Here is a 25375-nt window from a genome sequence, read left to right on the forward strand (position 1 = left end):
TAGGCTTAGAAAAATGCTAAATCTTGCTTTGGATTTTGTGAACCACCCTCTTTTTGTTCTGGTTGATTCTCGATCTCCCTCAAACTCTTATAGCCTCATTCATTGACAAAGTTGGAAGGGGTTGACAGTTTAATTTGACTGGGTGCTGCTGCATACACACGCACGCACGCACGCACGCGCGCGCGCACACACACACACACACACACACACACACACACACACACACACACACACACACACACACACACACACACACACACACACACACACACACACACACACACACACACACACACACACACACACACACACACACACACACAGTAAATTGCTCTCACCGATAGTGCAGTGCTCTCCATTCCAGCCCTGGTGACACTGACATTTGCCATCCTTGCAGGTTCCGTGTTTGATGCAAAGCGGGTTGCACACACGCTGGTCACAGCCTGCTCCTGTCCAGCCATCCTCGCAGCGACAAGCTCCACCCATACACACGCCATGTGTTCCGCAGTCTACGGAACACACCTCTGCAGGACCAAAGTGAGATCAAATACGTATGCACACAGAAAATTGAAAACTACTTAACAGTGATGACTCCAACATGGAGTGGACATCTCCACTGATCCAGTACAGGAGCTGTATAAAACATTCTGCTTTAATCATGATATTCATGTTCAGTTTTGAAGACACTGAGAACTGTATTCATTAAGCTCTGTCGCTACTTGTACTTAGCAATGGTGTAAGACTAGACTTCTAAGCAGCTTTGTCATGAAGATGAGACTAAAGATTATTACGATTTTAAAAAGAATGGGTTCAAAACGTGCTGACAAGAGGCATCCTAATGTGGAGCATCGGTGCATTTGAAATTTCGGATCATGCTACATTCTCCCATTAACATGAAATGCAATCTTAAGCTTTGCAATGTTCTATGGTGGAGATTTTAATGCTAATATTGCTACATAATTAATGTACCTTTGATGGTGCCTGATTTTATCTGAAGGCTAATAACAGATGTAATATTGTTGGAGGTGGTGGACATCCTGATTTAAACCATGAATATAGTACTTTATTTGATTATTTTTTATTTAATATTAATTGCAGTGTTTGTTGCACTGCCTGTGACAACTTCAATGATGCAGACAAATTGAAACGTGCACATTCCCTGCACCTCCATTATAGTGGATATTTGGAGACAAATGTATGTGACAATAATTATTATTATGTGTCTGAAACCCCCGTGTGCTAGGGATGTAATCTGCACAGTTGTTTTGAATACTATACTTGCTGATTGATACGGCTGAGTAGAACATTGTTGTTTATATTAAAGTCAAGCATTGCTGCACTTTTAATAAATACTGAGGTCTTGTCGCTGAGAATCGCTGCTGGCTTTATTTTATTAAGGCATGGAATGTAAAAACGCTCCTGATATGTATGCACAGCATGGTTTGTTTTCCACTTCACAATGTGAATTTATGATAAGGTAGGTGTCACTACATAGTACTGTAATTTTCATCATAGTAATTATGGTAGAAAACTTGTCTTTCCTCGTGTATTATGCCCTGTAATGACTGCATTGGTAATCTTAAAAGGGTGCTAAATTTTCACCAAGTCCTTTGAAAGCTGAACAGTAAAAATAGAAGCAGATTTATTTTGACTTTTGAAAATGTTTTTTTATTAAATACAGCTTTGCTCTCACAGAAGCAAAGGGAAGGGTGGTTTGTTTTTTAGGGAAGGGTAATTTTTTTTTTTTTTACACATCACTTTCTTAGGCGGGTGTACTCTACCTTTAATATCTATAGCATTTGCAATATTATTTTGGTTGTCATCACCAAAACATTTTGAGCTATCATGAAATAATTATACATATTAAAATACAGAAATAAGTGTTATGTTTATGGATTCATCACAAGAAACGTTACTAAGAAAATATCTACGGCAGACATTATTTTTTTTCCCATTGCAATCATTTGATTGCGTACCAGTTTCCACCTCAATTGTACAAATTTTCTTAAAGGTAGCAGATAGTTCATACTGTAAATCGTGATGAATTAAAGAGTAGTCACATGCAATAAATCTCATTTTAGCCTTTTCTAAATGTTGTCTTTCATTTTGTATTATTACATATAATACTTTCTGCTTGAGAGTTATTATAACATTAAAAATGCAAATCAAAGACTTTGCCACATACCGTACTGCAGACTGTCACACTCAGGTGTTCAGATTTGTTATTTTGATTTTAACTGGTGAAATACCATCAAAGGGGAAGCCAACCAAAACATTTTCTTTAAAAGAATATGTTGTATGTGCCCCAACAAACAACATTTTGGAGTTAATTTCCCCTTTAAATCCACAAAACAAATATATATAATTGCCATATTTGTACTTACCCATGGAGCAGTCAGGTCCCATCCAGTTCGGGTCACAGCTGCACAGCCCAGTGTCGGGAATGAAGGCACCATGACCGTGGCACTGGTCCGGACACTGAGCCCGAGGCAGCTCACAGTGGAGACCTCCCCATCCTGGCTTACAGTGGCATTCACCATTCACACAGATGCCATTGTTGGAACATGTCGGGTCTAGGCAATCCACTGCATAAAGGATGAGAAATCCAATCAAAAAAAGACCAACACTAATGAGAAAATCACAATTTGCGCTTGAAGACAAAGAAATGTTATGAGTAGGTGTTTAAAAACAGAAATGACAAGAGCCATATTTTCATCCTTTGTGTACACCAAAAGATAACAGAATAAAAGACAACATTAGCACACATTACTGAGGCAAGTAAAGCACGCAATAATGAATAGCAGCATCTTTTAATTGTGTGCCGCTATAAAAGAGCAACAAGCCAAACTAACATCATTCAGTGTGTATGTGTGTCATATGTGCATGTGATGTATACTCAAGAGAATCTGACAAACAGCCCGCTTTGGAAAAAAAAGATGCACAACAAAAGAAACAGCAATTTGACAAATTATCTCTCAAGCAAAAGACCCACCCCCATCCTAGCTCACCCTACCTCTGGTTTGTCCTCTTTGCTATTTCTCTGCTCACTCAGCCTCACCTTGTCCTCTTTGCACTCCTCAGCCTCTATTGACCACCCCCCAACCTTTTGCACACATGCTCACACATCGCAACCTCCATTTGTGTTTGCCTGGCAGAAAAGGCGGCTCACAGCTATTGATTTTCATGTCAGCGGCACTCCAGGTAAATTGTCTGAGGGACTCTGCTGGGATGAATATCAGATATGAAACCAGAGGAGAAGAAATTGATTTGAGGTGGGGACCAGGAGCCAACGCTGACCTCGTTCTGCGGCCTATTGTCTTGACCTCTTTGGCCAGACAATCTCCTGAACACTCATCCTACTGCACTCCTAATCCTCCTCCTCCTCATCTTTCCCACTGGGACACACACTGTTTCTCATTTCTCACATCTCCCATTCTTACCGGTATGTATATAACCTCATATTGCTTCTTTGACTACACCCTCTTAAACTTGTATGCCCAAGTGTTGCTCATCCATCATTTTGACGACCAAGAGTGTGGCAGGCAGGTACTTCTTAACAGAGATCAATAGATGCGATTTTATCCCTTAATAAAAATCAGTGATGTTTTTGGCTGCAGTATCATCCGTCAATTTTGTGTATATATAGAGGGAAGGGACACTCGCTCAGCGGGAGATTGAGCAATGACGAGCTGTCACACTGGAGTTAGTCTGAGTGTAGCAGTGGACGTACGATGTGCTTGTATGGCTGCAAACAACCATGTTTCTTAAAAAATAATCACCATATGTGGAGACATTATATCTGGGAAAAGAAATGACATTCAGCAATGTATCTTCATCAAGCCTATAATCACAAGTAGGGTATTACATGGACAGCTATATCAGTTCAATTCAATTTTCAATCACGTTAAAGATTTGATCCTAGTATGTAAAGTGCTATCATGAAAACGAAACCATCCAGTATTAGCCGGTGCTTTACGTAATGCAGACTGCGCTCAATGTCTCACCTTTTTGGGCAGCAATGATGAATTACAAACTGAATGCACCTTTTGATTTTAAAGTTTGTGCCAGCTCACTGGGCCTCTCTGAGAAGTCCGAGATTAAATATTAAGGTAAATTACCGCACTAGACACTCTGATGATGCCATAACTAAACAGTGAAACCGTGTTGTCGCTTTTGATCATTTGCGATTTTCCTTGTTGCTGACTTTTTTTGTCAACCATTCATCAAAAGGCTTGTTCCCTGCACAAAGCCGGATCTAATATAGAAATATTGCTTTGGCGCAATCTTGAAGCATCTTGGGACCAAGGAACAACGTAAAAGTGAAGGGAGGAGCTTTATTTAGTGTGGCCAAAGCAATATATAAGAGAAAAAATGTTTGTTGTCATTTTGGGCAATTATAGACCGTTTAAAACGGCTTACTTTAACCAGATTACGGCCATATCACTTATGTATCATTACTTCAACCTTCGTGAGTATCCCACTCATTTAAATGGACCACCTCTCACCTTCAGCACAGCTTTGTCCTTTGTAGCCGATGGAGCACACACAGTTGCCATTGGTGCAGCTGCCGTGGCCACTGCAAAGAGGGTCAAGGCATTGTGTGACAGGGACATCACATTCAGGTCCTTTCCAGCCACTGTAACATGCACAGGAGCCCTTGTCGTACTGCCCATTTCCACTACAAAGCACTGGACATGCCGCTGGCAGAACACAAGAAAGGAGGAGAGAGGGGGGACAATTAAGTTAATTTTAATGAGATTTGTAAAAAAGTCACTCTGCTCACGTCCACACACACCATTCTTACCACACCTTCCCTTTCCTGGCTAAATAGAGTGGTTAGGGGGATAGAGAGTGGCACTGACACAAAGAGTAATTACAGGCAAAAGGTAACTAAACTATTCATCAAAGCTGTCGATCTCAGGTGAGAACAGAGCAAGGGAGACATTAGCTTGAGGAGCTGCCATTCATCATCAGTCATCTTGTCACCGCCCAACACGCCATCTTTAGGGCACTTAATCGTCCCAATCCTACTCTCTTCATGATGTTTCTCTAATTAGACAAGTTGTGTGATGGAAGGAACACCATTGTAAGCAGCCAATACCTTTGGAGCAGTCCATGCCGTGGAATCCTGGGAAGCAATGGCATACACCAGAATTGCACTCTCCGTTACCATGGCAATTGCGCGGGCACTCTTGCACAGAATCTGTGAGGAAGACAAAGTGTGACAGACAGGGAGAGAAAAAAGACCGTAAGAAAGCATCAAGGTGTTCAATAAACCATACACCTATAAACATACAGCATCAAAAGGAAATGTATTTATTCCTTTCCAGTGCCTTTTTGCAGTGGTGTTGCACTTTTGATGTCCCCAAATCCACCAAGAAAATAATTTAGTGGAGTTTGCTAATAAAGTCCAATTATGTTTTTCTCAGATCTCATTCTTTCTACACCAGTGCCTTCCCTTCTCTTCTCTCAGTGACCTCATCTACTTCCTCTGAATCTGCAGCCCTTGTCTGCCTCTTATCCTAATGCAACCTCTCTTCCACTCCTCACATCCTTCCCATCACTTCACCCCATTGAAGCTTCGCTCCCACCATTATGGCTTTCCACCAGCTCCCCCCACTCTTTACTCACTCCGCCATGCCCTTGCCACCTCGGCCTCTGTTCCTCGACAGTTCTACTCGTGTAAAAGGGCTGACATGAGACGGCAACAGCGAAGGGTTCTTTCTCACTCTGCTCGACTGGTTCTGTCATTTTCTCGTGCCCCAAACACAGGAGAAATTAATTGCAGCTCTTCAACTTTACAGTGTATGATTAAAACGGCATTCCATTTTTGACAAACAGGGTTGGAGCTATATTAATCTCGGCTTTTTATTGGTGACTATTTGAAGTAACCGAGTAGTCATTTTTTGCCGATTACTAAGAGGACAACGAAAATGCATACCAATTGCACTGGTCAGGAATAAGATCAAAATGTGCCTTTACAAACGTACATTAGTATGTTTTCGAGTGACACTATAAGAGAGAGGGCGGCGGTGGCGCACTGGTTAACACGTCCGCCTCACAGTTAGGAGGGTGTGGTTTCGATTCCACCTCCGACCCTCCCTGTGTGGAGTTTGCATGTTCTCCCCGTGCCCGCGTGGGTTTTCTCCGGGTGAGCACTCCAAATTGCCCCTCCAAATTGTGAGTGCGAGTGGTTGTTCGTCTCTGTGTGCCCTGCGATTGGCTGGCAACCGGTTCAGGGTGTCCCCTGCCTACTGCCCGATGACCGCTGGGATAGGCACCAGCACGCTTGTGGGGACAAAGCAGTACAGAAAATGGATGGATGGACTATAAGAAAGTGATTAATTTAACCACTATAGTTCTGGTTATTGCACAACATTGCAGAGAGAGTGGGGCGACTAAAACCCTCATCACCAGAAAAGACCAGAAAGACGAAATCATTAAAGTAGCTGCGTTGCTCTGAATTACGCTCATCTGAGAGAGAACTATTATATACAGTACGTGCATACTATCATAAACATCTTACACTATACAGCACGCATTACATTTTGAAAGCCCTCCTATTAGAGTGGCTAGACTAGACATACGTACATCTTACTACTTTTTTTTCTTTTTTTCATTATTGAACTGACTCACCCATTATGTTTGTGCTGAAGGAAACTGTCTCTCTCTCCCGACCGTCATTGTAAAAGGCCAGATGCCAGGCTCCAGCATCCAGGTACTGGACAAACACCGCCTCATTAAGGACCACAGTCTGAATGCTCCTCCTTTCTCGTGGAGACTCAACCACACTCCACTTCTCCTTCCCATCCAAGCGCTCCATGTAATCATACTGCAAGAGAATGCAGGTGAGAAATTTCAGTGAAAATGGAGGAATTAAAATAGCGTAAAATCTGTAATCCAGCAATGACGTACAAATGTTGTTCTTTTAGGAGTATGCCTTTTAGAGGTATAGGTGGAAAAATATAGACCCGTCAGTAAAAGTGAGTGGTTGTAAACTGTCAGCCAAAGCTACAGGAGGCAAGAAAGAGAGAACCAGAAGGACCAAAGAGCCCTATGGCCACAGATTTAAGTCTTACTTTGTCAAGTGAAACTGTTATCTGCAAATCAACATGGATCTTAACAGAAGACTTTGCAATTAATAGGGGGTATAAAAGTCACATTACTGTAAGATTTAATTAAATGTAAATCATGGATTTAATTTACTTATTGGAGCAATGAATCACATAATATAACATGATAAAGAATTCAAATGGATTCTCCATCCATGGGACTAATTAAGCAGATCAAAACAGATATAGTGATTGATAAAATGCTCCTTGTGTGATCAGAGAATATAGGTCAAGGAAGTATTTGCTCGATAATTGTTATTGCCGCTATTTACCTGTGCGTGTGAGGGGGGCAGGCCCTTGCGAATGTAGACTCCGAACAGGGCATCCTTGCCCAAGGAAATGTTGAACTTGAGGAATTGCGCTTGACTGAGGTACATCAGGGACCTCCAAAAGACACCGGGCGGTACTTCTTGGGTCACTCTTCTCCCAACATCAATGTTGCCCGTGTCTATACTGCTGTTCCGCCCTGTCCAAGGACCTGAAGCAAAGGGGAAAGAAACTGCATAATTTGTGATTACTGTCTGTAGTGATGGGCAAATGAAGCTTCATGAACCAGTTGTATTTTCTTGACTCCTCTAGATGGCACTAGAAAGCACTCTGACTGTTTTCTAAACTCCTTTCTTCAAACCAACAACCAGCCAGTGCCATCTAGAAGAGTCCAAAAATACAACTACTGGTTCATGAAGCAAATTTGACACTTCATTTACCCATTCCAAGTTATCTGATTCAAAAGTTGTCGATTTACATCAAAATAAACTTATCATAAACTTCAGGGCATTAGAAAAGCAGAGGATGAGAACTGTTCAATTTTGGCCCCTTTGGCACACAAAATTAGATTGCGACTCCGGTCAGACTGTTGTATCGCTGTGACTGCCTCTTCCTAATCTTCTACATAGCTAGTTTAGACCATTTTAAACCAGTTAGGACTGTGATCACACATCGGAAAACTCCAACATATATTTAGGTTATGCCGCTCTCCTCCATGGGTGTGATTAAAACACTTGTCCATGCACTCAATTTTCTTGGCATCATTAAATAGTCTAAACTGGGAAAATACAGTCTTATGGTAGTTATTTTTGGTATAACAGACATTCAAGAAAAAGATCTAGAAGACTTCAGAATCTAATGGAACCGTTTGCTAGATTTGTTAATGTGAAAATAAATGTAGTTCACTGCAACATTCAGATGCAGTATGGTACGGTTGAGTAATCTAAAACCTTTATTATCAGTTTTAAAGATTAGTGATACTAAACAGACACAGTTGCAGGATGACACTCACAGCAACCTGCAATCGGATCAGCCATCTAACAATGGCATCTTTGGAGCTCAGGCAGGAAAGAAGTGTGCATAGAATAGCTAAGAAATAAAGGTAAAACAGCCAAGAAGAACATCTGCATCGTCGAGACATCTAGGGAACAGTCTTCTCAGTAATACTGATCTTAGGCACAAAGTAGCTTCCCAAATGTAGTCCATGCTATGTAAGCAGAGTAAGTGAAACAAGAAAAATACAGGGGTCCTTAAAAGGGTGAGAGACACTGTAAGGGGGGTGTTGGTGAATCTGCTTATATTTTATTTGGCTGATAAACTGACGATTGCCCTCCATACCGCAGCAGAGTGGCCAAAAAGCTCTTTGTGATAGCACAGCTCATACGCTGCCCTAATTTATGGACATCTTTAAATTGGTGTGTGCCCATTTGAGGGCAAAACTCTATTAGCGGCATACAATGTTATTTAAAATCTGTGAAAGCAAGGGCAGTGAACTGTAAATTGCTATATTCTTTTTTTTTGTAAACTCAAAAGACAACAACACTGTTAGTTGTAGGTCCATCATTATTTACGGCAAATGGAACTGCACAAGGACTGGGTTAAGTGAAAATCTACTTAACTAAAAACACTTTGCTACTGATTTATCCGTTTTTTTTCTGCTCCTTATTTTTTCAACATGCCCTCAGCTCTGACTTTATTATCATCTCAGAATTTAACTTGCAGGAAAGATGTATCCAGTTATTATTTGTTATTACTTTGAATACAAGTAATATGCAACATAATAAAAGAGGAAAAACATTTCGTGTACGTACACCGTTTTTTTGTTGTTGCTGAAGATTATTACCAGATCACTTAAAGGGACAGTGCGATAGACTTTCAACTGTTTTGTTTCAAATTGAGACATAAAGTCTCTATAATTGGATTCAGTCTTGTTCTGTTGTGTGTTTTTGCTTACAAGTTGCAAACACATCTGTTTCTGCAGACACGGGTTTCTGAGGGCATGAGTGTTGTAGTTCATACCTCTGCCTCCAGAAGGCAGCGTGGCCACATCACTGTTCACAGGCACGGCAGACCCCAGTCCGTTGTTTAAAACTGGGCCGTCCGACGGCTTCAGCTGCCATGTCAAACCAAGTAGATTGATTGCTGCAAACAAACAAACAGACAACAAGAAGGAGAGTGAGAGACATGACGTGAACAATACACTCGAAAGTCTGGTATGATAACTGTCATGCTTGAAAGCTCATCACGCCATAGGGCCAACCCTCTAAGTATAGTCTGTCATTTACACGACTACTAGGGCAGCTTTTATAGAACTCTGTTTTTATTCTGTGTCACTGCCATCAATTAAAAAAGAAGCCATTAACTCACTGGGGAAAGCTTAAAGGATAAACTTGAGGAAAGTCTGACAAAACTAGCAACAAACCTATAAAAAGTTCCCTCTTTTTTTTTTAACAATTTCTTCCTCTATAGCTCAACATCTCACAATCGTCTTTCAAGCTGACAGCATCTCCTGCTTTTATTTGGGGGCCTTTACACCGTCTCTCAGAGAGCAGCTGACAGATTGCTCTCTGAAGGGATCACTCCGTGACTCCTTCTCTTGTCCTCCTCTCTTCCTTCCATGTTCTATTATTGTCTGCTGCAGGAAAAGGACTGTGTTTGTGTCTCATGCTCTTAACAATTTTTCTGTGTCCTTATTCAGAACTTTATTTGAGACATGAACTACGCGGCCCACTCATCCATCTCTCTATCTCAATTTTAAGTGGTTTCTGTCTCGGAATTATCACTCTCTTATTTCCATACCAATAAACATATATCATACAGTCATGAAAAGAGAATTTATGGAAACCTTGAATTCAATAGAATATATGATGAAATTTAGATGTTCCAATTAAGGAAAACGGAGCTACTCAACATTGGCAATAACAGTGAAAAATGTCTTCTAGAAACCTAAAATACCTAAAGGGAAAAAAATCACAGGTATACATTTTACAACCTTACACAAATATAAAAAATGATCAAGTGTATTTCTATATTTCATTTGGTGGCAACATTGGCACTTAGATGTAAAATCCGCCCTTTGTCAAATAGAAATACATTTATAGTTGAATATTTGGCCAGTGTATGAATAATTCTGGGCTTGGCTTGCTGTTTTTTGTGGCAGTTGTTATCTTCAACCTGTTTTGTGCTCTTGAATAATATTTTTGGTGTAAACAAATAGGATGTCTGGTGTCTGTCTGGTGATTGTCCTTGAAAATAAGTTTTACATCTTTTTGCTGTACAGTCAGTGATTTTCTCTCTCGCTCTCTCTCTCTCTCTCTCTCTCTCTCTCCCTCTCCACACACACGCACGTACGCACGCACGCACGCACACACGCACGCACATACACACACACACAAACATTGCACACAAAAATAAAGGGAACGCCTCAATAACACAATATACCTCCAAGTAGATCAAATTTGTGTGAAATCAAACTATCCAAAGCAACACTGATTGACAATCAATTTTACATGCTATTGTGCAAATGGAACAGACAAGAGGTGGCAAATTTTGTTAATTAGCGAGACACCTTGAATAAAGGAGTGGTTCTGCAGGTGAGGACCACAGGTAAGCGTCTTTGGGTTTTTGAAAAGCGCTATACAAATTTAATGAATTATTATTATTATTATTAGATCACTTCTCAAGACCTATGTTTTCTGGCTGATGTTTTGGTCACTTTTGGATGATGGTGGTGGTTTCACACTTGCACGAGACGGACTCTCCAACCCACACAAGTGGCGAGAGAGAGCGAGAGAGATATTGACACACAAATGCACACACAGGCGCACACGCATCTGCACACTGTATCTAAAACCGCCACGTTGAGTTAAATTAAACAGGCCTCCTCTTTGTTCTTTGGTGTGCCGTATGATTGAAGATGCGTGCTTTGGCTCAATCAAGGTTGGAAAACACTGGCCTAGGCGAAGCACAGCGCTTGGATACATGACTATACGGTATATTAAGTAGAATATAGGTGTTATGTATGACTGGTAGCCTCGGATACCTCCAGGCTTTGGGAGTCTGCAACACCTGCATCAGAAACACAGAAATCAATTTCGCTCTTGTCAAACTCTTTCTCCACTTGTCAAGGCTTTGCACATACAGGGAGGAGTGTAAACGTTGCTGAAAAAGCGGATGTAGCTTCAGGATTGGCTGCCGGGGCACACTCATTCTCACTCCAGACGTCTCATCGCAACTTGTCTGTTTTTTGTGTCATCTTTATTATTCATTCTTCCCTCTCTCCCTCGCTCCCAGGCGATGCAAGGTGCTGACACCTGGGCTGTACGCCTGGGCTCCACCACCGTCAGCTCTTTTTTTATTCTTTATGGGGGAGGAGGCGTGTGGAAGAAGAAGTGGGACCGGGCAGACGGTGGGGGAAGGACAGTGTCCTTTTCTTGTCTCTCATAGCCACCTCTCGCCCTCTTCGCTCACCGTATTGACCTTCATTTGTGTCCCTCTTTTCCATTTTAAGACTCCCCTTTTCCTTGTTATCTTTTGCCTGTCCTCCCTATTGATAAGACTGTCTTGCATCCTCGCACACATTCAGTGACACACGCAGATGGTATCACAAGAGAGACGTCGATGGAAAGATTGCCGACTAAATCAGATGAAGGCCATGCAACACTGAGTCTATTGTGACGGTGCTCTCAATCTAGGTCATGGCCAAGAATACAACTGACTGCCATGCACTTTACTGAGCTGTGTGTTTATGTGTATGCGTGTGTTGTTTCCTGACTCACATTTGCTCTCACGAGAAGTGGAAAAGTGACCCATAGGTGGCACTCTTTCTTTGGTGATTGGGATACAAAGCAACAGGTTTCATAACAATAACATGAAGATGGCAAGTACTATACGTTTTTGTTTTCAAATTGCTCCTTAGTCAGGGTGTGATTACATGAAAGTGATCGCCTTAGCTTTGTTGCTATGATTTTAATCAATTTCTTTTCGGAATCAAAATGACTGTAGTTAGTGTTTTCAATGGTTGGTTTGCTCAGACTCCACATGCCAAGAACACTAAATTGAATTAAATTCACGCGACAGAGACAAGGAGAAGTATCGTCTGATTTAGGTTGTGGTCTTTTTTATCTCTAGCTTCCCTTTACTCATGTTAATCTTCTCACACGCGCGCATGGATACACACACACACACACACACGCACGCACGCGCGCATGCACGCACGCACACGATCACATAGAAGCAGGTTTAACAAGCAAACGAGTTGGATTAAAAATAGATCAGATGCTTCATGTGGTTTTTATGTAATCTCAATGCATAATTCAGAGAGGCAAAGTGCTTGCCGGTATCATCTGCAAAAGACAGCATCTGAAGCAGCAGCGCACGTGATATTGTGACAAAAAAAAAAAGAGTGAGGGCTCGTTGACAGAGGAAGGAGAAGGGCTGGTGAAAAGCACGAGGTGCAGGCCAACGGTCAAAGGCTCAAGGAGGAAATCGTGTCACGCTTTCCAAACGACTGCAGTGAAGAGAAGAGGAACAGAGAGAATATGGAAAGACAGCAAGAACTGAGAGAATATTAATGCGCAAATCCCCCGAGGACGAAAAAGAGCAAGAAAACAGACTGGAGATGATGTTGCGGGAAAAAGAGCAGCTGAATGAGGGCCATGCAGAAAAAGAAGAAAAAGGAGAAGCAAAACGGTTTATGCGACAAATGGCTCCATATTAATTGGCTGGTTGGAGAAGAAAATGGTCATGATTCATTGTCAGACAGTGAGTGGTTCACAACATGGACGATCAGACAGAAATACAATGCTAATACCGTATTTATGCATCCTGTGTAAAAGGATATAAAATAATTTCTGCAAGATAGGACAACACTGAGTGGAAGAGAAAGTGGAGAATGACTTTTGGGAAAAATCTGTGGCGAATGCCCTGATGCTGGGAAATGTCTCATCATCATTAGTCTCTCTATCTCTCTCTCTCTATATATATACATACGCGCACACACACACAAACACACACACACACGCACACACACACACACACACACACATATATATATATATATATATATATATATATATATATATGTCAGGAATACATATATCAGTTACCTTATTCTTATTTGCAATTCATGTCCTATAAGATAAAGATGGTTGATAATATTTAAGTCCAGTATATTACTGCATTAATTATAGTCATGAGATTGTAATCATAAAGCTTTACGACTACAGGGCGGGAATAAATAAGTTTCAATTGCCATCTATTATTTGTCATGTGTTTCTTTTGCAAGTATTTCCCTTTGTCTATTATTTCACCTTTTTTAAAATTATTCTCAAGCATGCTTGAAATAAAAATCTGTCAAGTTAGATACCATCATCATTGCTAATGCAAAATGCAGCTATCCTATTAAACAAACCAAAGTAGAACTAAACATATGCAATTGTGTGTCAATGCTGAGAGATGCTGTCACCCATCTGAAATGCCAAAGACATGAATAAATGGAGGACCTCACAGCTGGTTAATACATCAGCGCACAAAATAGATTCCCCAATGGCTTGGTGCATCATGGATGATACAGGAGCAATTTGATTGGATGCCTGGGACAGGTTCTGGGTCAGTAGTATGGCTTCACATTCTCTGTCCAAGATCTCACCTTTACGCTTAAAGTATTAATGTGAAAACCTACAGTTCACGCTATGTGAATGCAAGCAACCGGTTGCAATGCAAGGAAACAAAAATCCTGGCTGGGTGTGCGAATGCCTGCCTCCTTTGTACACACAAAGGCTGCTCAATTCTCTCTGCCATCTCTCATGGCCATCCCAATAAATGCATATTAACTCTTTTAATTTGCCACAAAATGAACAACTCTGACCTCTATTAGGCTGGTAATTGTAGCTGAGAACAGCCCTCTATCCCGTTAATTAGTTTAGGGAAGCCTTTTGCTTGCTTTACTACCACACGCGCCCATCGCTAATACCGTCTATCCGTCACTAATACTAATGCTGAATTTTTGAGTGGCACTTTCAGAGATATATTAATTTAAGGGGATATTATTGTCATTATTGGTTGAGCTTGTCCCATTGTCATATGTAAAACGCTTTGTTACAGCTCCAGCTGTTGTGAAATGCGCTATATAAATAATAAAATTGTATTGTATTGCATTGTATTATGGTGGCTGTAGTGGCTTTCACTGTGGCATCATACTTTTTTTTCTCGTGCGTTGGTCACCACGAGAGGCTTAAAATATTCAAAATCCATCTAAAATATAGTAAAGCTCAGCACCAGTCAGAAAATAAATATTGTTAAACCAATCGAAACAGAGCTTTATTAGCTTCTTATAAGCAGATATGTTGTGGTCGGTGAACATTTAGTTTGCATTAATACGACAATGGCCAAAGACACAGCAGAAACGTGTTTTTTCTTTTCCCCATTTATCCTCGTTTTTTGTGTGGAAAAACAATATAAATGTTATCAGCATTTTTTCGAACATTTTTTTGGTTTAAAGTGTTTAATCATTTTTTTCCAATGCATTAACTATATGCAAATGTTTGCTATTCAGAGGAAGGCCGCAAATAGTGGAAGTTGAACATATTCTTTCTGCAGTACTTATTTTGCAAACAGTGACAGGAGGAGATTTCACTGCTTCAGGTTGTCAATTTTCGGGCCATTTCGAATATTTACAAAATGTAATGCATTAAATCAATTTCCTTTTTTCTGCTGTTTTCCTGCTTCTTGATATGGGTTGTCCCAGACAGAGGCTGGGCTACAAATATGGCAAGAAAGATAATTTCTCTAACTCTTATGACACATGCATGCTTAATGATGTCATTAACACAACACACGCATGCACATGCACACACACACACACACACACACACACACACACACACACACACACACACACACACACACACACACACACACACACACACACACACACACACACACACACACACACACACACACACACACATAAAGCCACCCGCACACAGAGCAACCCCGACGGGACCTTCTCACCCAGCTGATGCAATCCAAGTGAAATTGCCTGCAACACATACAGGTTGCTCATCGCAGCTACTACACCTGCATGACATGTTAGAAACGCGAAGTCACTCAATCATGCTGCAGAAGTTGCTCCTTATTGGCACTAAGATATTGAGAAGCTATTGAGACGGCTCGATGCAAATATGGCTGTGCATGCAGAAGACTCTTTCAGGAGTGGTTTTGTGCACGATGGGCTAAATGAAAAGAGATGTGGATCTGGGCAATGTCCCCCTTTCTGAATCCTTATTTCCTTCTCGGATATCTCTACCTTATCCTTCCCTCCCTCAACCGCCCTGCCCATCCTCCACTTTCTCTGTTCCAAATCAACCTATTCTGCCACATCTCATCCATCCTACCAGCCTTTCTCCCTCTCATCGATCTGTATTAGAAACAGGATATGAGGAACTATGCTATCTTATCATAGATCAGAGAGGGAGAGAGAATGAGTGAGGGGGAATCAAGGACGAAGGATGGCAGAACATGTTTTGGGGGCCAAGAGATAAAATGGGAGAAAGCAAAAGAAAAGAGGAAAAGGTATTCTCTCATCCCTCTCCTATTTCCAACACAGGACTAGTGAAGCACCGTGGACCTAATTGGACTGACAATTGAGCTCTGATAAGACCCACACTAATGAATAAATGAATGAGAAAATAAATGAAACAAACGAGCCCTTGCACGCTAATGCAAGCAATACGAACGCTGCTCGGCCATGACGTCAGTGAGGCCACTAATCAAACGTGTTACGGGTTAAAGGCACTAATCAGAGCATACGATTTTATCCAACCTAAATGCATTTGGGTAGTTTGAGGGTAAACACTGATGGTACAAACACTTGTGCAAGCTGTCTGCTTGTGCACAATGGAGATGAACATTTATCCCTCAGGTGCAGATGGTGGAGCACCTTGTGTATGGTCCTGGCCCTGCTCTTTTTTCCTGGACTGGCACAGTCTGGTAAGTGTCTAACCTTTCTCAGTACGACAGGCCCTGCTGCTATGGACACAAGCGCCATGACTGATCCTTGTGCCCAGGTTCCTGCTTATCAACATATGCCTAAATGTGCCTTCACCTTTGCACAAACTCACACTAAATGGATGAAGATGACACACGCACATTGCACACACACAAATGAACACACACCTACTTACCGGTGTTGGCATGAGCGACACATCCTGACCTCTAGCTGTTCTACCTTGGATAAGCAGAAGGAAAGCCACATGCAGATGGAGAGGGGACATTGAGGTCAAGGAGCAAGGTTTGGAGAGGAGCCACATTGGGAAAGATGGAGGTTTGACACAGTGACACATTTCACACCCACTCGGTTATGTTTGGTCTTGGTACTCATTATGAAAACAGCAGAACCCAACGCCCCAGAAATATTGTTGATCTCAAAGTATTTTTCATGGCCAGAATATTTGATTTGTATGAACCTGAATATGATGCCGCGCCACTGATTTCAGTGAAGCAGTACTGAACCATTCCTCAATGTATGCATATTGTGACTTTGAGTCTCTTCCCCTTACAGCAGTCAACTGCCATCTCAACAGTCCTTTTGAGAAATTGAATGACCATCATCAATATGATCTAGTGATGGTGATTTGAAATGTATCAGCCTGTGACGACTGCATTTGTGTGCTGTGGCAAAATCATTGTCTTTTTTAAATGAAAAATATTTACCATACTACCGTAAATTCCGGACTATAAGCCGCACCGGACTATAAACCGCACCAGCTAAAATTGGGGGATATTTTAGTTTTTTTCTTATATAAGCCGCACCGGACTATAAGCCGCACGTGCACACGCGTTTTTTTTACAAAGAAAGACCGTTCACAGAAAGCCTTTTTAAAGTTTTAATAACATACTTTAACATGTCTTTCTAAACATTGCCTGTGACGCAGCAGTAGTACCGCAGCAACACGGAAGTGTGCACGCGAGTTATTAACAAAGAAAGACTGGACACAGAAAGCTTTTTTAAAGTTTTAATAACATACCTTAACATTTCTTTCCAAACACTGGCCGTGACGCGGCAGTAATACCGCAGCAACACGGAAGTAACACAAGACTAATAGGGCTGGATTAAAAAAAACATACCCGGTAAAAGTCACTGAGACGCGGCGGTAACACAGCAGCAACACGGTAGTACAGCACCAACAGGGCTCGTTAAAAAACATACCAGTAAAAGTAAAAAAAGAGCTTCATCGTCTTCATCTTCCTCCTGTGCACTGAAACCATCGAAGTCTTCCTCCTCAGCGTCCGATTGGAATAGCGTTAGATATCCTTCGCCTCACACTTTCTCAGTCTCTCTTTCGTCGTCGCTTTTATGCATTTCTTCGAGTGTGATGAGGGTCTGTTCATGCTAATTTTATTCATGCACGAAGCGCTAAATTACATTAAACTAGCGAGCGACACGTACAGCTCCAGAGTAGACGGGACCACGAAATAAAGAAAAGGGTGATGCAACACAATGTCATCAACATCGACTGCCTTTAGCTTAAAAGCGGCTTCATATGCATTTCTTTTTTCCCCCATAATGACGGTTTGTGTATAAAAGCTTCCTTTCAGTAATGTCCGTCTTGATCTCGTTCTGTCTCTTCTTTGTGTGAATTATACGCCACTATTCGCCTATCAAAACACAAACTAGCACGTCTTCTTCGGCGCATTATCTCTTCTTCGTCTGTCTTGCTCTTGCTTCCTGCTAGAGCGCCCCCTGGAGGCCGTATAAATCCATAAATACGACGCGCCGCGCCGCCATTTAAGCTCTATTTCCCTCTTTGACAGCCAAATCGATTGCTTTTAACTTAAAAGCTGCATCAAATGCATTTCTTCGTGTGTTTTCCATGATGAGGGTGTGTGCGTGATCCGCGAAATGTTCAAAACACAAACTAGCACGTCTTCTTCGGCGCATTATCTCTTCTTCGTCTGTCGCCCCCTGGAGGCCGTAAAAATCCATAAATACGCCGCGCCGCCATTTAAGCCTCGGGGTTCAAAGTAACCTTCTGAATAAAATGCATTAAAAGTTCACGTTCATTACAACTTGTTTTTGGTGAGCAAAATGTCAGAAGAATTGAATTTAAATGCTGATTGATTGGGTTTTAATACAATGCAGATGGTCCAAACAGCGCCACTGCTTTGTGTAATCTCTGAGTCACATGGCAGAGTAAGAGAAAAGGTTTAGAGCCCTTTGACGCAGGTCACCTAGCGTGCATTCCTACTAAAGCTCATAATAGTCACAAGCAACACAGCCAGAATAAGCAGCAGCCGTAGTAGTGTTTCAAAATAGTATTTTTGTTGTTGTTTTTTTCTTCAAGATACCGCAGTGTATAAAAGTGATCAAGTCATCACAAAAATCATGAATAAAATTCTTATATAAGCCGCACCTGACTATAAGCCGCAGGGTTCAAAATTTTGGAAAAAGGTCGCGGCTTATAGTCCGGAATTTACGGTATATACTGCTGCAGTCGCACCACAAAAAAAGAACGATGACTGAAAAGTAATTATGGTCAGATCTGAAACGTGTGCCAGGGATGATTGATTGAAAGTAGCTTATGGGCATGAAAGTCAGACTAAATGACTATGTGGTGTGTGTAAATGTGTATGGACACACACCCACACACACGCACACGCGCACGCACGCACACACACACACACACACACACACACGCACACACACACACACACACACACACACACACACACACACACACACACACACACACACACACACACACACACACACTCAATGCAACGCTTACATTATTATTGGTTTATTATTTATTCATCGCTCATTTTATTTATATTGTTATTTTTTGTGTATTATTTATTGTTTGTGCCTTCTTGTTTTTATTTTGTGTCGTCTACTTGTATGTCTCGTCACCGTGGGATAGAGGAAACGGAATTTCGGTTTCTTTGTGTGTCTCGACATATGAAGGGATTAACAATAAAGCTGACTTTGACTTTTGACATAGATGTAGCGACAATTAGTCAGAATGTTTATATGTAGATATGTTGAATATACTACAATATGTATATATGTATACAGTATCTACATATTCAAATACACTAGATAAATGTGTATGTTCAGTTTGAGTATGTGCCACATATTAGGCAATCAAAGACACAAACGTGACGCATGCCTGCAAAAGTGACATGAATGCCCACTAGAAAGTTTATTCATTGTAGTCAAGAGTTCACCCGAGACTATATTTTGTGTGTGTGTGTGTGTGTGTGTGTGTGCGCGTGTGTGTGTGTAACCATGTACGTTTATTTTGACACGACCTCCATCTTTCGTCTGTGGATCAAGCAGGCTTTCTTCTTTTCACGTTGTTCATTTTCAGTCTTCACATCGTTCCTCACTTCTTTAGTCATCGTAGCCCTGCCGGAGTCCTTCACAGTCGCTCTGTCCTTTCTCTGACTCTGTCACACTCCCTCTGTTCAGCGTTTGCTGAGATCAATTAAGAAACATTAGTCCCACTGATATTCCAGGCGACATAACCTCAGGAGGCTGCTTTCCCTTTCATCTATCCTCAGTTTCTCCTCTGCACCTGGCTCTCTTGTCACTCCTAAAACCAGCCTCCATTACTTCACGCTCTTGTCTGGGAAGCAAGCAACAAACCCTTTTGGAGTAAATCACCTTCCCCCACCTCTGAGTCTTTTGCCCTTGCCTCTTATAGTGCAGACAGTGACATAGCAGCCCCAGTCTTACTCTTCTAGTGTCTTCAGTCATCAATCCTTCTTCCCTTTCCCGCTTAAGTTTTGGCAAGATGGTGACAGTGACACATTTCCCTTCTTCCCATCTACCCTCTCTGCTCCAAACTCCATTACACCCATTTCTCATTTTTTTGCCCTTTTACCTGACTCTAAGTCGTCAGTTTGTTCTGCATGATGACGGACCTGCATCTCCTTCTGTATGCCAGCCGCTCACCTGTATCCTAGCAACAACCTTTCTCTGGTGCATGGAACAAGGAAAGCAGACGAGGGGCAAATGAAGAACAAGCTCCCTCATTGTGTCATTTACTACAGCCATGCCTTCATAGGAGGCAGGTAGAAACAGGACAGGAATGGGGAAAGCACACGCGAACGAACGCAAGCATGCCCGCGTAAACTTCAAAAGTCTCAAATTGATTTATTGTTTAGACTCTCCTTTGTTTTAAGGCAGTGCACGTCTGTCTGTTTATGTAATAATGTCTGAGAAGTTCTGAAGCTCTATATGAGGTAATTTACTGAGTCGGATGAGATGGTGTGACATTATCAGAAATTACATTTTGTTTACATGGTAACTGTTAGCGCTCGTCGTCTGACAGTTACAGACTAACATCGGAAGGAAATGTCAGTTGAGGCGAAAACCTACTTCCTACTAAGAAATTCCGCTTCCTAGTTCCTATTAATGTCACCATAAAGGTGACCAGTGTCAACGTACAGTTGCCTGTTCACGTTCTTGCTGAACGTTATTGGTTCAGATCACTTTATGCAGTCAACAAAGGCCAGCTAGACAGTGGATCGATGCATTATTTCTTTAATTCACTGCTTGCCTGTTATGCAGTTACGACAGCCATCAACGTGAATTTGATTTCTTGTTGGGTGTATAATGCTCAGGTTAGTTTCCTGCTAACTAGCAGATATGACGACATGAGCGGATGGATTTAAATTGGGACCAAACAATAATTAGTTCAGAAAATGGATTGATGGTTAGAAAACCACCGGGGGATTTGCCGCTGGCCAATGTATGACGAGGGATCATGGAGATCATTCATTCGTCTTCCAAAACACTTAGGTATCCTCACGAAGGTCACTGGTTATGGAGATTAAAATAAGTAATTTTAAACTAAAACTAAAACGCACAATTCAGGAAGGCCGCCGCTGGCTGCCGATATACATATACTACATATAGTCTTTACTGTGGAATTGAGGAGGGCGTCCTAGGATGGTCTCTTTGTCAAACCCTCGAACAACCCAACCACATCAAAATTGCTTAAGAGTTATAATGAATGTAGCCAAATTCTAAAACTAGCTGTTGTATATCTATGGTCTCTAGTGGCAAAAAAGAAGAAGCATGCAAGCTAACCCATCCACCCTTAGGAATTTTTATCATTATTTTGCAACACCAACATGTTCAATCACCGACCTAGATTCTACCGTTGGCCACAATGCAATGTGTACTTAAGGTAAGCCATTTGGAAAACTTGACTGCCCCCCTCCAATCCTGCAGTCAGAACAGAACAGCAGTAATGTGTCTGCCGGGATATGTTGTCAAACAAATGAATATGTGGCTTTTTAAAATGTTTTGAGAAACGTATGCCGTAGATAATTTGTTATATAAATATTCTGCAATTGCTAGGGCAATTTTATTTCTTTTCTGGTAAATAAATATCCCCCACATCCACTTGGAAATTGTTCGCTGACGTTGTCACGATTGACTATAGGAGCGAGTCCAGGCAAAAAGACTGATATATAAAAGGGACAAATGAAGGCATCTCAGATGAAAATTTGCTGTTAACCAGTGTAATGAGAGGGAAAGAATACTTGAAGGCCAATATACTCTCATGGTCACATAATAATGAGAACTGAGAACTACACGTGACCATCCTGTCGCATGTGCTCACACAAAAACACGCATGCACCAACAAAGAAGAAAAGTGCTGTTCAGGCACATGTGTCCCGGTGTAATTTATGAGGGGGGCTCCTGGGCGAACGCCTCTGAGAGGTCCTCTTCACGCTGCATGGCTCGGGGCACTGTGTTCAATTCTGCCTGTAAGCACCATGCTCTAGATACACACACATGCGCAGCGCAAAAACGATGTTGAAAATCCCCTTATGAGCAGTGAGCTCTTTCGACTGAAACGCACTGCACGGTTACTGCAACAAAAAGCTAGGTAAACACAAGGGTTTCAGGCTTGGCAGCTCACTAGAATTCTGTTTAGCTCAGACAAAACATCAAAACCATCCCTTTACAACAGCTGAAAATGGCCTTGGAGTTTTCCAAATTAAGAATGACAATAAGACATTGTGTGTTACTTAATTATAACCAGCTTGACAAGCTGATGTTTATAATAGTATCAATCCTTGAAAACTGAATACATTTATTTTTCCAATTTACACAAGTCAATGCATTCAAATAGAGCAAGCTCTATTTGTATTCACTGTGTTCTTGTTCTCTCAAGTGGGTAGCCTCTTTTTATTGGAACATATACAAATGCATGACATATATTCCTGCATTTCAGCAATCACAGGAGTACACAGAGCATGTGTGAGTCTTGCTTGAGGGCACCTCAGTCATCATAGCTGGATAGATAAATAGCTAGATTATAGGAGTAATATGAGGAGAAGAGGGCAATGATCAATCACCCCCCCGCATGCGCACACAGAATATTTGGTGCTCAGCTAACATATGGCTGGCCTATTTAGTTAATAAGAATGTTTATCTGTTAGAAAGTGGTGCACTTTCCTCCTCAGAGATGAGCAGAAGCTTATTAAGGTTATCTGAACCCATATGTTGTGCAATAAAGAATCTAAATGGAAGCATCCAACAAATAGGTGGGCAAAGTGATAAACTGTATCTACAGTATGTGTTGTTTAAGCATATTGGGAGAGGCATGTGAGGAGGACAGACCTCCCTCCCCCAGCAGCATAGCTCCATATGTGGTTGTCCAATGCAGTGTAACCGTGAAAGCCCAAGAGAGAAAGGATCTGTCTTAATGCCAGGGGCGAGGGGCCTTGATCTGCTCAGGAGGACTCTCAAGGGCACTCTGTGGAGAGAGGTGAAGTGACCCCCACCACACACACAGAGACACACACACGCTCAACTACAGACACCTACTCAAACTCTTTTGGCATGTGCATTTCGTGCGTACCCGTTCACAGTCACATTCTGGACAAATCCAGGCATGGTAGCTGGGGTCCTGGGATAGATGGATGCTGATGTATATAAACATGAATATCAATAATGTAATGCATTCTAAATAAGTTATGCGAAGACGATGAAGGGTGGGGCAGGATTGTGCGGTTCTGATGATGTGAGTTTTGCATCGGCGTCACCATTCCTTTCTCTTAAAAAAAAGGCCAATCAAAGCATCGTTTTGTCTGATTGTCTTCCTATCCTGCTCTCCGGTGAATCACATCAACAAATATTGTATGGTGCACGGTTGTGCAAGTGCAACATAGAACATCAGCGATAGTAAACCCTATGCTATTGTGGATTACCAGACGAGGAGAGGACCAGGTTGGTCTAAGCGTGCACTGACAGAGCTGCTGGTGGTGAAGGGGTTTACAAAGCACATGTTCCCAGAATGGTAGAATTTGAGGATTCCCATGTGCGCTGTTTATTGCCAATACAGCAGCAGAGAACAGAACTGAATCAAGTTAGCCGCTTATGTGCAAGTAAATTCGCTGTCAAAGTTGCTAGGCTTTCATTTCCAAAATGGGAATGCAACAAAATTGCACGATTGAGGAATATGCTATGACAAAGTGTTTCACAGCATTGTCATTTTATTTGGTTTTCAGTACTTGAGGATTTCTTTAGAAAGTTACATAGCAATGTGTTTTCCGCTGACTTAAAAAAATCTACGCCCACTGCTGTCCATTATATGCACCTGCAATGTCTCTATGTTTAAAGTATGCTTAAAAAGGAATTTCGGGATTAGGGGTTATGGCAACTGATATGACTTACCGATAAAGTAGGACAATAGGATGGCCAGCAGGGCGGCTGCAGCGATGGCTGTCACTGCTGCACATTTCCAGCTGCAGTACTTGGACGGCTTCTTTAGCTTGAAGGCCGAGCGGGAAAATGTGTTTCTGGGTAGCAAACGAGGAGGTGGTGAATACACTGTTCCAGAAGTGAGAGGATAGCCGGGAGAGGAGCTACTGAACAACGGGGTGGTCCCTGATGATGTCTTGAATAAGAAGTGCCTGAAGACAAGAAAACAAGACACAAAATGACCTCTTAGCATATTTATGTGCATTCAATGCTCATCGCTCAAGCATAAGAAGGCATGGCCCAGGTGGTGGCGGTCGCTAAATGGCACAAGGTATCTTGAAAATGCCTTTTTATGCGGTCTGAGGATCAGAAAAGGAAGACATTTTGACATTATCATATTCGGGAAGAAAAAAAGAAAGGAAAGAAAGGCCTTGTGGGAAAGGCATGGACTGGACACTGCGAACTACTAATGAGATTTTTGGAACTTGGGTCACATATGTGAAATCCTTGGTTCAATTCCTCCCTCCAATCTACTCTTCCCACCATATGAATATGAACAATGAACTGATTGCGTTTCCAGTTCAGCTCGCTCCATTTCAAGGTCACCTTCATATGTTTTTTTATTTTTGCTAAATTCTTTTGCTTTGCTTCTGTTCACACAACGTATATTGCTGGGGCTTCACATATGACGGCTGTGGAGAATCTTTGTTGTTCCTCTCGCCCGTTCTCATTGCCCCAGTGGGGTCAAGGCTCAGAGAGAGGATAAAAGAGGAATCTAAACCGTCATCCCTTTGCTCATATTACCCATTATCCTCTGCTATTGCTGCACCTGCTCACACAGTGTACAGACCCTTCTGCATTCCCACTTTCCATTTTATTCTTTACCCATTCCGCATGCTATTATTTTTCTGAAAGCTTCGAGCATCTTTTATTATGCATCGTTCCATTCTCCTATAAAATCCCTTTCTTCCAACTTTTTTCAGACGTACATTGCGGTGACTGACAAGGGACATTGTAGACACGAAAAAAAATGAAACAGGACTTGAAGAAAGTTTTTCAAAAGGCCCAGTAAGGACTTAGTTACACCTTTGTGACATTTCTTACAATGTGGGTTCACACATACGGGAGGTGAGGCGTTACCACGGACTCAGCTGATGTGACTGATGAGAGGAGGTGAAGTCAATCCAGCCTCAAAGATGACTGAAAACAGACATGTTCAGTCAGGATTGCTTGTGTGTGAGCTTGTGTAGTTAGGAAACAATCCATGTGA

The 25375-nt window shown here is 41.7% G+C and overlaps 1 protein-coding gene across 9 annotated transcripts in view; it reads right to left on the minus strand.

Annotated features, from left to right (window-relative positions):
• tenm2 (teneurin transmembrane protein 2) overlaps positions 1-25375 on the minus strand; it is a 216853-nt gene that overhangs the window by 27137 nt on the left and 164341 nt on the right. For all 9 annotated transcript variants that reach the window (XM_037262353.1, XM_037262352.1, XM_037262350.1 and 6 more), the window contains 8 exons: positions 24079-24317; positions 9399-9521; positions 7385-7590; positions 6637-6832; positions 5102-5203; positions 4506-4700; positions 2385-2585; positions 339-524 (listed from right to left, as the gene is read on the minus strand). In XM_037262353.1, coding sequence (XP_037118248.1) covers positions 339-524; positions 2385-2585; positions 4506-4700; positions 5102-5203; positions 6637-6832; positions 7385-7590; positions 9399-9521; positions 24079-24317 — 1448 coding nt within the window. The remainder of the gene's footprint in view (positions 1-338; positions 525-2384; positions 2586-4505; positions 4701-5101; positions 5204-6636; positions 6833-7384; positions 7591-9398; positions 9522-24078; positions 24318-25375) is intronic.

The sequence above is a fragment of the Syngnathus acus genome, chromosome 10 (assembly GCF_901709675.1).
Source record: "Syngnathus acus chromosome 10, fSynAcu1.2, whole genome shotgun sequence".
NCBI lineage: Eukaryota > Metazoa > Chordata > Actinopteri > Syngnathiformes > Syngnathidae > Syngnathus > Syngnathus acus.